The following is a 14,629-nucleotide window of genomic DNA, read 5'->3' as shown; positions in this document are numbered from 1 at the left end:
AATAGGGCTGTTCTGCCCCCAATAAGGGGTAATTATATCTTAGTTGGGATCAAGTACAGGTACTGTTTTATTATTACAGAGAAAAGGGAATCATTTAACCATGAAATAAACCCAATAGGGCTGTTCTGCCCCAATAAGGGGTAATTATATCTTAGTTGGGATCAAGTACAGGTACTGTTTTATTATTACAGAGAAAAGAGAATAATTTAACCATTAAATAAACCCAATAGGGCTGTTCTGCCCCCAATAAGGGGTAATTATATCTTAGTTGGGATCAAGTACAGGTACTGTTTTATTATTACAGAGAAAAGGAAATCATTGTTAAAAATTAGAATTATTTGCTTATAATGGAGTCTATGGGAGATGGCCTTCCCATAATTAGGAACTTTCTGGATAACAGATACCTGTACTAACAAAGTGTGTGTGTATCAATGCCATTCATGTATATATGGAAGACCCAATGTGCCTACCTATCTCTTACTTGTGAATTGTGCACAAGAACAGATCCAGAAAGTTATGAATTATTGGAGAGCCATCTCCTATAGACTCCATTATAAGCAAATAAACAATCCTATTGGTTTAATTAATGTTTAAATGATTTCTTTAGTATACCTAGACTACGGAGGTTACGGAAAACCCCAGGACCCAAACATTCTGGATAACAGGTCCCATACTTGTACTTGTAATGACACGAGGGAACCCTTGAGTAACTGCCACCCTGGACATGGCAGTTATTCCAGGGTCCCACTGGTTCATCAGTGATGTAGATGGCCCCTAGAATGCATAGAATCCATACAATGACAAAAGATAAATATGAACGATGCCCCAGATATACTCAATAGCATCCCGCTAACTAATAAATCATGGGTTAACCCACAGCAGCCGTCGCCGCGTCGCTGCGAATAAAAGCAGCCGTCGGTGCGTCGGTAGCAAATGAGAATTTGAAGATGAATCAACAGAGACATTTAATTAAAAGGCAACAGGAGAACAATTTCTCTATTTAAGTGAGCGGCCATCGTACTTAGATCGCTCAATCAAAGGCACAACGAGGGTGATACACATAGGGCTAATTACAATGTTCACTACCAAGTACGTGTTGGGGGTCTGTTTGCCGCTCTGTATCTAATCCCCTGCCTGACCCTTTATTCTTCCTTCTCTCCATTCATCCATTATTCAGGGGCGCCTACCAGAGAGGCTCATTATACTCTTGTCTCTATGGGTAATATTTTTTAAGTTCACTTCTAGCTCTAATGGATTTCTCTAGCCATAGCTATCTTGTATTCTAACTGGGTATAACTCTTTCTGGTCTCCCAGAGAGCAGGTTATTTCAGGTCAGGTAATGCGGTTTAACTTCTCTGGATCAATAGCCTAACGACACTATTCACATGCACTGTGAGTGTTATCCCCTCTGGTTAAAGAGTCACTATACTTATCTTTATACTTTGCATTCTGTGCTTCTATGTGGGGTTATTTGCACATTCAGCCTTACCTATGTTGCTAGAATGTTGGCGAGAATCTTTGTTGGTAAACTCTACAACCATCTTGTAGGGCTGTATTTCTCTTAAAAGAAGCCAACTGATCCAGGAGTCATGGTCTGTGGCCATCAAGACGTGGTCATAAAGGAGCGCCCCAAGCATAGCAGCCCCAGAAACAGCCCTCTAAAGGTCCCCATACACGGACCGATTGTAGTAGCCGATATTGGTCCCTTAAACCGATTCGGCAGCTTATCAGCCCGTGTAGGAGCAGTAACAACGAGCCTGCCCGACTGATATCTGGGCTGAAATCGTCCAGATATTGATCGGGCAGGTTAAAAAATGTAGTTGGATCGGGGACCGCATCCCTGAACCGCATGCGCCCATTACCGTTGTTCTTAGTCGTTTGGTCCCAGGGCCAAACGCCCAGATTAGCCTAAATTCACCCGATATCGCCCACCCGTAGGTGTGGATATTGGGAGAAGATCCGCTCACTTGGCGACATTGCCAAGTGAGCGGATCTTAATGTGTATGGCCAACTTTATGGGGTCAAAAATGCAAAGTTTGCTACGGGTGACCTGTAGCACCCAATCAGCGAGCAGCATTTTCTATGTGTCTTATTGGTTTCTATGGGTTACTGCACCTTTAAAGGAACAGTAACACCAAAAAATGAAAGAGCTTTAAAGTAATAAAAATATAATGCACTGTGGCCCTGCACTGGTAAAACTGGTGTGTTTGCTACAGTAACACTACTATAATTTATATAATAAGCTGCTGTGTAGCCATGGGGGCAGCCATTCAAGCTGGAAAAAAGGAGAAAAGGCACAGGTTACATAGAAGATAACAGATAAGTTCTATAGAACACAATTTGAATGGCTGCCTCCATGGCTACATAGCAGCTTATTTATATAAATTATAGTAGACTTTCTGAAGTAAACACACAACGTTTACCAGTGCAGGGCAGCAGCACATTATATTTTAGTTACTTTTATACACTTTCATTTTTTGGTGTTACTGTTCCTTTAAGTCTTTAATTTTATATGGGGATAGGAGTGTTTAGAGAGAAACCATACAGTAGAGAATTGAGCATGCCCGCTTGGGTAGACTTGAATCCCACCTTGACCTGAGAACCATATTTTTACCAGACCAACAACTGTTTTATCTGGAACCCAACCTTCTGCTCACCATAACCACCTTGTAGGGCTGTATTTCTCATAAAAGAAGCCAAATGATCTAGGAGTCATGGTCTGTGGCCATCAAGAAGTGGTCTTAATGGAGTACCACAATCAGCAGCTGAAACAGCCCTCTAATGGGATAAAAAATGCAAAGTCTTCTACAGATGTGGTCACCTATAGCACCCAATCAGCGAGCAGCATTTTCTGTGCATCCTATTGGTTTCTATGGGTCACTGCACCTTTGGGCCTTTAATTACATATGGGGATAGGAGTGTTTAGAGAGAAACCATACAGTAGAGAATTGAGCAAGCCCGCTTGGGTAGACTTGCATCCCAACTTGACTTGAGAACCATATTTTTACCAGACCAACAACTGCTTTATCTGGAACCCAACTTTCTACACCAGAAACTATGTCATCATAAGACCTGATGTAGCATTGTTCAAGAGTTGGGTTTTGGGGCAATGTGCCCCAAATAGTGCCATGCTATAATGAGTGCAGTCCTATTCTTGGATGAGTTGTAGTCTGCTTGCCAGCTCAACACTGAGGAGAGATCTTCCCAACCCAACCCAACCTGCCAAAGAACCAGAAACCATGTCATTGTAAAACTAACACTAGGGTCATAAACTCTACTGGTGACTACACTATTTTAATCCAGTTCTGTCAAACTTGCATAAATCAAACTACAACTCCCAGCATTCTCCCTGAGCTTTAGGATGGCTGTTGTGCTGCTGGCTTGATATCCCCAGCTATTCTTAAATGTTTCTTACTTGCAAATGCAAAACATATTCACGTATCTTTCATTGCCCTCATCTAAATTGCTAAACACCTTACTTCCCCCCCCCCATTCCCTCTTCTAACAGGTGTATGAGGCAGTGCCATGCTATAATGAGTGCAGTGAGTATTCCTGGGTGGCAGAGCCGTGGTCTGCTTGCAAGCTCAACACCGAGGAGAGACCCGCTGCCTGCGGCCATGGAATACAAATCGGGAAAGTGAGGTGAGTGGTAGCGAGTGTTACATGTGATCTAATTTAATGACTTGGACAAAGCAATCTCCTGCAAACGATGCCGGCAACACAACGGCTGGAGACAATGAACCATCTGGCCATGATGTGGTGTTTTCTTTCTCATTGTTAGTGCAGAATCAGGAAAGTGCGATACTAATCCGGCGTTCTGGGGGCTCATTGTGCTTTAAAAAGCATGAAGTGTTAATTAATAGCATATTCAGATTATTCCTCAAGAGGGGAGGAAATCGTAAGAGTTGTAGGAGAGTTTATATCAGCAAGAAGCAGAGAGAGCCGGCCCTGAGCCTTGCCAACATAATTAGCTACACTTTCCAACACCTTCCTCTCGTCTCTGGCTCTGTACATTAGGCACCGGCCCCTATTTAGGGATAAGAAGGAAAAGAAGTTTAGAACAACTGCAGGGAGATAAGATCTTCATCTTCCCGATATAAACATTTATATATATATTTACAGATCAGATTGACCACGTATGGGGCACAGAGCAAGACTTTGTGCAGAACATCGTAACTGAAATGGATGCTCTCACCTCCTGCCCTTGTTGTTCTACAGATGTGTCAATGTGAGCAGGGACGGGGAAGGTGCTCCTGTGAATGATTCCTACTGTCAAGGTTCTCAGTCTGGCCCAACAGTCCAAGAATGTTCTTTGCCTTGCCCTGGGGAGTGTGTGATGTCTAACTGGGGACACTGGAGTGACTGCACAAAGGTAATATGTCTGCAATAATAGAAAACACTGGGATAACTCAAGATATGTCATCAATATATCTTTTCTTCTAAGTATCCCTTTACAGAAGGTATATGTGTACTTATAGGAGGGAGGGAAAGACAGTTTTGCAGCTGAATTGTTGATGAACTCAGACATTTATTGGGTTTATTTACAATGGAATTCTGGGAAAACACTGCGTTGCCACTTTATGAAAGATAGAAGTTGAGGGGATAGAAAGAGGGACAGAGAAAAATGGCAACAAGGTTTTCTGACCAGAGTTTGCCCTTGTTTAGGTCTCTCTTGCAAAGGTGTTCAGGTTATTTTCCTGAGTTACCATTGTCAAAAATTGTCAAAAGTGTAGATTTGTATACTTCTATGTAACCACAGAACATCACAGAATTCATTTATGTAGAAATATGTGTTATATATATTATAAAGTGTGCCATCTAAGCAAAATATAAATTTTTTCTGACTGTAGGGCATCCCCACTAGAAATATATATCTGGTTAAGATTCTATGGAACATTTAAAGCCTAGGAGTGGGCTGGATCTCTCTCTGTGTTCTGAGCTTTGGGGAAGATGACCCCAGGAGCAGTCTAAACTTGGCGAAGGGCCCCTGCAAGCCTAGTTTCACTGTTCATTTGCTTTGGGGATATGAGTTGGGTAGCTGAGTGAACCAACTTGTAATAGTAGGGTTATTATCCCAGTGACAGAGATGGACCTAAAGGCTGCTCATCTACCTAATCTTTACTGGGGTATAAACCCTGCTATCAATCCTTGTTGGAGTTAGGATTACTATGCTACCTAACCCTTACTGAGGTATTCATTCCACTTTTAATACTTGGTGGAACCTAGGCTTGCTTAGCTACCTAAACCTTACTCCCAGAGGAACTAAACAGTGAATCTAAACCTGTAGGGCCAACTAGTCAAAGGGTCCTCCATCCACCCTCATCCCTGAGAAGCATTCGAAAAATAATACCTTAATCTTATTCCTAGAGCAACTGAACAGTGAATCTAGCCTTGGAAATGCCAGAAGCCAATCAATAAGCCCTTCATCCAGTTTAGACTGCTCCTGGGGACTTCCTGCTCCAGGGTCAGGAAATAGATTTATCCTCAGCCCTGAGGAGCATCCAAAAGAACGGTCCAACTCACTCCTCAGCCTCTCCATGAAATCCTAACCAGTCTCTCACAGGAGCAACATCACTAGTAGTACAGGGAAACTCGAGTGCTAGGAGCAGAGATAACCCCCCCCCCAAATATAGCTTGGTATGCCCCACAGAGTTAAGGTCAATACCTTAACTCTGTGGGGCATACCAAGCTATATTTGGGGGGGGTTATCTTTGCCCCGGCACTTGTAAAGTGCAAGAATCTTACCTGTGATCTATGAATTGTTCCTGGAAGAAGAGTTTTGACCACCCCAATAGTTATATATGGAAACTGCCTCCGTGCATGTCACATGGAGAAATGAATTATAGATGGTACAAGAATGATGATAGAAGACTCTGCTTCTAAAGTGTGGACAGCGTGGAGGTCCTGTGGGAGGAACCTGGTGCAGAAATATCTTTTTATTATCTATATGTAGCAATTTGCTCAGTGATACAAGGCTGTTCTCCTCCCTTTACCCTCAAGCAACCTGGGAAACTACAAAAAGGAGGTGGAACAGGTTCAGGAAACTGGTCTGTGATATTTAAAGCCTTCTTTTATAATTCATTAAATATAAAAGGTGACGGGGCATTAAGAGCTAAAGCCCTTTCATTCCATTCCCGTCACAGTCTGCAGTTACGGGTAAATCACGGCCGCTTCTGGGACCCGTTTCTAATGTCAGCACATTATTGGAAACTAAGGGCTCTCTGATGGTTTGTATGAAGCGAGAAATTCCTGGGTGGAACAATGTCAGACCTGGCAGAGATGAAATGACTTTATATAGGTGTGTCAGAAAGGGGCAGGAGGGCTCAAATGTAATGAACAAATTCAATTTCTATTTGTAAAGAAAATTCCAAATTGTAAGTCAATACGTTGCTGTCAGTGTGAGTACTGGGGGGGGGGCACAGGCTGTATCAGCATCTAATTCAATGTAATTATAAAATCACTAATTCTTTCAGTAGTCAGTACATCTGTTAATGAGTCTGAACTTTGCCATGCAATGAGATCTTAAATAAAATGTTAACGGCACCCCCCTGGAGGGCCAACCTATAGCTCCTAACAAGGTTACAGATTCTAAACATCAATGTAGAGGCCAACAATATCTAGAAGCCACTCAAGAATGGAGATCTCAACCTGTATAAAACCCCTTTTTGTAGGTGGGGTGCTAGCCATTGAGTAGACCCACCCTGCCAGGGCTCATATAATGTAGCCAAGAAGCCAAGGTTCACTGTAGCACACCATAACATTGGGTGAAGATGCTTCAAAAGTGCTTTATTGGCTCCATATGTGGTTACAAACAGTATAAGGCAACGTTTTGGGCCTCACAGGCCCAAAACGTTCCTTTATATTGTTTGTTTCCTGAAGGCTGGAGAAGATATCAGTATTGTAGAAATAAAAAAGAGTTCAGAAATCATTTGCATTGCTAAACTTGCTCACATGTCCCTAGTGGTAGACATGAGAATAGCACCGAAGCAGGAGAAACCTCGTTTTGCTATTATATGACTTGGGACCTATTGAAAGTACAATGACTAGGAGAAACAATAGCTAATCTGAAAGCAGTTCTATTGTGTAGTGCTGGTAAAGATGGTTTCCTACACACCAGAATCCCTTTGACTACACTATATGGCCAATAGTATGTAAAGTTGCTATAACTGCCCCATCTCTTCTGGGAAGGTCCCCACTAGATGGTGGAACAGTGTTGGTGGGATTAATATGAAGTTCCCTTTGCTGCTATAATTGCCCCTACTCTTCTGGGAAGGTTCCCACTAGATGGTGGAACATTGTTGGTGGGATTTGCTTCCTACAAGCCTGGAGACCATTAATAAGGTTGGTCCTTGATGTTGAGGATCAACTTAATTGGCCTTGGCTGGGCCACCCCAACAACAGCTTCAGGCCCTCTCTAAGGGGGCAAACGCATCTCTTCCCTAATTGGATACCTGGCTGAACTACACTGCATGTGACTGACAGTTTTCTTTGTCTAGACATGGGTCCCCCAAGCAATTACAATTGCCTGGAGCTGTTAAGAAAAGTCAAGAGATGTTAATAAATTGCAGCTATAGGAAATGTCTCGTTGTATCCATCATTACTTCTGTTATTCCACCGGGACGTGCCTTTGACTCTTCCCCCAAACTAGCTTTGTCACATTTCTCTGCAAACATCTGTTCGGGCTGCTGCTCTTATCAGTGTTGTGTTGGTGAGTGTGCGAGTATCTCTCATGTTCTGCCAGCACCCCCAACAACAATCCCCTTGGGTGTTATCACAAGTCTCGCTACAGAACAAGCCGTCTGCCTCCTGCTGCTACTATGATGTGACGCACAGCCAATACACGGAGGAATGTTTTACCCAGCAGATAAATAAGAAGAAATCTTCTTTTAGATCGTTCCATTGATTTTCCGTGACATACTAAAACAACTAAGAAAGAATGACAGGGGTGGAACAATGGCAAATCTTGACACTCTCTAAAGGTGGCCATACACGTGAAGATCTCGCCAAGCGAGTGGATCTTCTCCCGTTATCCCCACTTACGGGTGGGCGATATCGGGGAAAATGTAGGCTAATTCAGTTGTTTGGCCCTGGGGCAAAACGGTCGAATTATAATGGCGGCAGTGGGGCAGTCGGTTTGGGGACCGCATCAACGAGTCAATGTGGTCCCCAATCCGACTAAGTCTCTTAATCTGCCCGATCGATATCTGCCCAATTTCAGGCCAGATATCGGTCGTGCATGCCCCTCGTTCCTGCCCCTACATGGGCTGATAAGCTGCCGAGTAGGTCCAAGGGATCAATATAGGCAGCTACAATTGGCCCGTGTATGGCCACCTTAAGTCTTTAGGGCTTAGAAACCTAGGACCCTCTTTGGTGGTTATGGGGTGTCTAGACACCTAGAACATTATTTTGGTGCTTCCAGTAGTGGGAAGATACACCCATACCCTAGGGAATATATACTAGTCTATGTATCTGCAAAGTGTAGTCTCATTTCCTTTCTAAGCAGTAGCTAATCCTTGATTAATACAATTTGCCCACATAGACCCCATCACTCCCCATGTGGTGTTTACTATTGGGTGTGTTCTCCAATAAGAATATTTGGCTTCTATAAATGGATCACTTCAAGGTCTTCATTCTGGTGCACCTTCGTAGAGCTGCCATCAGAAATCCTAGGGCCCAATACTACTTTATCAACTGATTCTTCTGACCATGGGGGGCCTGGTTTATTAGTCTACTACCCTCTTGGGCGACAGGTCAACTTTCAACTGAATAGAAGTGGGTGCCAAAGTAGAAGTGGGTCCCAGTTTAAATGCTTATCTATATAGAACCCACCTGACCACACCCTTGATCTACCCCAGCCATGCCATGGTAATCAAAAACTCACCTCTGTTTAATCCACTATCCCACCCAAGCCTTGCCCCTTTTGTGGTCCATAAAGCAGTCTGTCACCTCTGTTAAGACTTCCCCCTGGCAATGGGGCTTCTGACAGTTCTACCTTCTGTCTCCTTCTAATGGTTGCCCTCTATCTGCTAAACTTCTTGGTTCTCAACCTTCCTAATGCTGCGACCCTTTAATAGAGTTCCTCATGTTGTAGTGACCCCCAACCATAAAATTATTCCTAAGGCCATCGGAAATGTGTGTTTTCTGATGGTCTTAGGCAACCCCTGTGAAAGGGTCGTTCGACCCCCAAAGGGGTCCCGACCCACAGGTTGAGAACCGCCGATCTAATATTTCATAGAATTGTTCCATCTGAGGGGTTATCCGTATGTGAGAGATGGTACATGGTACATCATTTTGTCTCAGGATCATATCTAACCAGCTTTGCCCGGTGGCTGAAGTCTTCTGCAGACTGTAATAGAATAAGCAACACAGCCTGTGATTTATGTGGCTCTTAACTGATACTTAGAAGCATATCCCACAAACAAGAGCCCCCCTCATATATTAATAATGTAGACTATACCTTATCCTTTGAATGGCTTCCTACTGGTTTATGGCCAAGGCTGGTTTATTGGATTATATATTTTCAATGGCAACAGATTATATGGTTATTAGTTTATTATTTATAGCTATAATTTGTATGAAGATGATGCTGCCTTCATAACGGCTCTGTCCTAGCGCCCCTCGGGGTGTTGTTTATTATTATTTACAAGTGGCACGTATGGTGGGTATTTAGTGGTGATGAGTGCCCCCTGCCAACCCCGAGCGTTATTACCAGGGTATGATGTCTCTTAATGGGTTACAGCTTAACATGCGCAGTCGTCTTTCAGGGAAATTGCAACAGAGGAGAGAGTGAATTATTAATGTAGAAGTTCATCTTTACGATAATAAATGTCAGGCCTGTAATCATTTATAACGGGCAATTACTAAAAATTAAGTGGACACAGATCTAATTGACACAATCTGAATCCCTCCACATCCACGCGGTTGTCTCATTACCTCGGTATGAATACATTGTCCCGAGATGAATGGTTTATCTCCTGCTCTGCTTTGGGCACCACGGTACTGGAGCAACAATAATATAGAGTTCTGCTTGGAGTATCTAGGGACTGCAACAGCCATATTAGGATTCTAAATGGAATCTGCGGCATCCATCAACGTGTCTCAGGAGCTAATAGGGTCAGAACTGACCTTTGCAGCTGCCACTCACTTATCCATCAGGCCCTTCAATCCCACGGTGTTTCAATAACTGGAATTCAAGAGAGCCAGCAGCGAATGTACAACAAATAAATAAACTGGACTTCAAAACATGAGGTGAGTGGTCGGCAGAAGGAGGACTTGGGGAGTGTCTGAGTTCAGAGCATTACTGTGTGTGCCGGGAACAGTTCTTTCCATCAAAATGTCCCTCGGAGCTGCACAATGGCAGTAGAGATTAGGGAACTGCAGAGAGTACCCTCACAGCTTTTGTAAAAAGTTCCATCAAAATATTTCCACCACCTTCTAGTTCCACCAATTCCTACCAGCCGACCATTCAAGTCCTACCCTGAATCCTCACCTTCCCTCTAAAGGCTACTGCTATAGACCTGGTCTGGGCTATAAGGTTATCAAAGGACCTCTGAAAGCTCCTTCAACTCCATGCATGGTGGAGCATTGGTGGCATTCAGATGAGTAGCCACGCTTGCAAGGTCTCCAACCTTTTTTACTTGTGTAGTGAACCAAACATGCATGAAAAAAGTTCTTTGGGGATGCCAAATAAAGGCTGTAATTGTCTATTTGGCATCCCCAAGAAACTAGCCTGCAAGAGGCTCTGCTTGGAGTAAAACTGTGTTTCTTTGCTTCCAACACTTGTCTCCAAGCCAGAAATGTAAAAATGGGCACCTGCTTTGAGGACACCAAGAGCAACATCAAAGGGGGTGGTGAGCAACATGTTGCCCACAAGATACTGGTTGAGGACCACTGGCTTAGGAAGTGGATTCAACAGAGATGAGTTTATTGTTTCCCCCTTGTCGATGTCTGAGCCCAGGTCAGACCTGTAGGGAGAGGACCTCATCGATAGTTCATTGAAGTTCAAGCACAATGGGATCAAACCATCCCAATACATGTGGCAATAGGCTTTGACTACAAGGGCCATTTTAGCAACCAATATCAGCCAGTAGTGTATGATTTGCTTTATAGTCTGGGTTGACCAGTGCTATAGACAGAGCAATTGATTAAATAATGGCTATTAAGTGCAGCAAAATAGGTACCCTTGTCACCCTATGTCCTACAAGGCTTGTGTCTAGCCCTGGCATCACTGCTTGTAATGGATTAAATATCTGGTGAAAATTCCAAATGGAATGGCCAGCAGGTCTCTTATTCAGTGATTGCACTAAGGGGGGTGAAAGGCAAATCATGGCTTACAGTCCTGCAAAGAAGCCACTGATGGTATATCTCGTTCAACAGGTGGAAAACCCTTGCTTCAAACAGTTGCCACCTTAGACGTGGGCCCAGTCTTCCTACCAGGGCCATCAGAATGTGTCGGTAGTAAAAGAGACTGTAGTGTTTTCTTATAACCGAATGGCCTTCTGTTTTCCGCAGTGTGACATCGGCACGATGAGGACGAGGAGACGGTTCCCATTGCGGATCCCTGTTAATGGCCATGAGTGCCCAGAAGGGACCCAAACAGAACCTTGTAGGCTCAACAGCAACTGTTTCCACTATCACTATAATATAACAGGTATGTATCAGCCACCAACCTGCCTGCTTCATGGCACCAATATCTGTCGGCACCTTTTGGGTATTTATGTTTTTTTTTATTTCTTGACCTCAACAAGTCATTGAAACCAACTTAGATGCCCTCGCTCTTTCACCCTACCCGTTCCACCCTGTGTCCACAGAATAAAAATGGTTCAGTAAAGAACGTGACTTTGGAATTGGGGCACCTAAGGAGATAATGACGTTGCCGTTAGTCACCTTTTATTCTGCATTTGTGCTGTTTTTACTCAATGTGTTCCTGGGCTCATTGCAGAGTGGAGCACGTGCCAGCTAAGTGGAGATGCAGAGTGCGGCGAAGGTCTGAAAACACGCCTGTTAGATTGTATCCGCAGCGATGGGCAATCAGTGCAAACTTCCCTGTGTGAACAGGTAATGGCTAAATGGGTCTTTACTAAAATCATCAGGCTCCTTCCAGCCCATTCGGTGCTTTTCAGCCGCAAAGCACAAAGGCAATAAATGCTGATGGGAACCTAGTAATGCGGCGCCCCCTAAATGAGTGGAATAAAATCACTTAATGAATCCCATCTCCTCGGAAATGGCACGACATACATGTATTAAACAGAGGCAGAACCAAATTACTATTATTAGTGCTCAATGCAGTCCCGGTAATAGCGGAGGGGAGGTGACGTCACAATCGCTAGGGAGAAAAGTTGGGAGACGGAGAGATTTTTAATGCTTTCTGTTGGTTCTTCCCATCCTGCTCGATACAAATACGGGAAAGAAATGAAAGGGTCTCTGATATGTCTTTATCATAAGCTGCTAGTTTAACGGACCACTTAGCCGTAGTTTTTTTCTCTTTGTACTGCCAGTTTTTCCCTATTTGTTCATAGCCTGTACAGGGAGATACCATAAAACTATGGCACATAGGGATTCCCCTGTACTAAGCACAATTCAGCAGGAACAGCCCCCTAAGTTTGCTCATAGCCTGTACAGAGAGATACCATAAAACTATGGCAGCATAGGGATTTACAATTACTAAGCACAATCCAGCAGGAACAGTTTATAGTTTCAAAGTTTATCCTTACAGCACTGGTACTACTTTCTAGAAGTAAATTAGCAGAGTCTGTGCCTTTCTCAGCTTTAGAAGACAGTCTGAACCCCCTTATAAATGTTATTATATATAATACAGATCACAGGCCAGAGGGGAGTTTATATGGACACTGACATTGCTATTCTGCCCAATGATAAACCAGCGCTCGGAGGCACTAGGCCAGCACAAATATTTTCCATATTTTTGTATTTTTTTTTTAATTGCTCCTTATATTTTGAATTAATTTGTCTCCTTGAGCATAATTATCCCGGCATTGCTTTGATACCAAGCACAGCGCTGACCCGTGAATGAACGCAATCTGCACCCTTTGCCCCCCCACTGCCCGCTATGGAGGGCTTTCTGCGGGACGGATGAGCTCTTGATGCTCAAAGGTCCTTTGCCACTCGCCGGCGACCTTGTTTGTGATTCCCATTAATGAGCACAATGTTCCGGCGCCTGATGTTCGGATTATTAGATGGAACTCGGCGCTAATTGGCACATTCCTGCTCGGAGAATTCTCATCTTCATACACCGAGATGGAGTCATTTGCCCGTAAGATCTGTGCCGCTCATTGTTGATTATGTCCCAGGGGCATGGAATCGACAATTATAATACAGGGGGGGCTAAAAGGTTAAGGGGTACAGTCGTTTAAATAAACAACCATCCGGGTGTTTGAATGAAGCATAAGGAAGAGGGTCGGGGAAATCGTATAGAGGGGCCAAACTGCTACCCATATAAGCAATGGTCTTGCCCAAACACTGACCCCCATCTAAATGTTCATTTTTTTTTTTTATAATCAAGATGAATAGGGAGAAGCCCTTCCCCATGAGTATCCGCTGCCTGGTGGAATGTGCCATCGCCTGCCAGCTCTCTGAATGGTCAGACTGGTCCCAGTGCTCACAAACCTGCGGCGTTGGCGGTAAGTGATCTCTTGGCTTTATCTTCTAGACCGAGCCATGAATTGACCAAGCTGTCTGAAAATATCTATATATCCATAGACAGATTGAATGGCAGCCATTCAAGCTGGAAAAACTGAAAAAAGGCACAAGTTACATAGCATATAACCTCTGTAGAATACAATGGTGTTTTATCTGTTATCTGCTAAATAACCTGTGACTTTTCTCTGTTTTTGCAGCTTGAATGGCTGCCCCCGGGGCTACACAGCGGGGTATTTATATAAACTATAGTAGGGTTTCTGTAGCAAACACCCCAGCTGTACCGGTGCAGGAATGGCTGCCCCCGGGGCTACACAGCGGGGTATTTATATAAACTATAGTAGGGTTTCTGTAGCAAACACCCCAGCTGTACCAGTGCAGGAATGGCTGCCCCCGGGGCTACACAGCGGGGTATTTATATAAACTATAGTAGGGTTACTGTAGCAAACACCCCAGCTGTACCGGTGCAGGAATGGCTGCCCCCGGGGCTACACAGCGGGGTATTTATATAAACTATAGTAGGGTTTCTGTAGCAAACACCCCAGCTGTACCAGTGCAGGAACGGCTGCCCCCGGGGCTACACAGTGGGGTATTTATATAAACTATAGTAGGGTTTCTGTAGCAAACACCCCAGCTGTACCAGTGCAGGAATGGCTGCCCCCGGGGCTACACAGCGGGGTATTTATATAAACTATAGTAGGGTTTCTGTAGCAAACACCCCAGCTGTACCAGTGCAGGAATGGCTGCCCCCGGGGCTACACAGCGGGGTATTTATATAAACTATAGTAGGGTTTCTGTAGCAAACACCCCAGCTGTACCAGTGCAGGAATGGCTGCCCCCGGGGCTACACAGCGGGGTATTTATATAAACTATAGTAGGGTTTCTGTAGCAAACACCCCAGCTGTACCGGTGCAGGAATGGCTGCCCCCGGGGCTACACAGCGGGGTATTTATATAAACTATAGTAGGGTTTCTGT

The 14,629-nt window shown here is 44.1% G+C and overlaps 1 protein-coding gene across 2 annotated transcripts in view; it reads left to right on the top strand.

Moving 5' to 3' along the window:
* Nucleotides 1-14,629, top strand: part of thsd7b (thrombospondin type 1 domain containing 7B) — a 267,106-nt gene that overhangs the window by 233,573 nt on the left and 18,904 nt on the right. For both annotated transcript variants that reach the window (XM_004912730.3, XM_002933951.4), the window contains 5 exons: nt 3,509-3,642; nt 4,219-4,372; nt 11,512-11,650; nt 11,942-12,057; nt 13,520-13,637. In XM_004912730.3, coding sequence (XP_004912787.2) covers nt 3,509-3,642; nt 4,219-4,372; nt 11,512-11,650; nt 11,942-12,057; nt 13,520-13,637 — 661 coding nt within the window. The remainder of the gene's footprint in view (nt 1-3,508; nt 3,643-4,218; nt 4,373-11,511; nt 11,651-11,941; nt 12,058-13,519; nt 13,638-14,629) is intronic.

Source organism: Xenopus tropicalis, chromosome 9 (genome assembly GCF_000004195.4).
Source record: "Xenopus tropicalis strain Nigerian chromosome 9, UCB_Xtro_10.0, whole genome shotgun sequence".
NCBI lineage: Eukaryota > Metazoa > Chordata > Amphibia > Anura > Pipidae > Xenopus > Xenopus tropicalis.
Note: the sequence above shows the minus strand (reverse complement) of the source record. Positions and strands in the feature narration are given on the sequence as shown.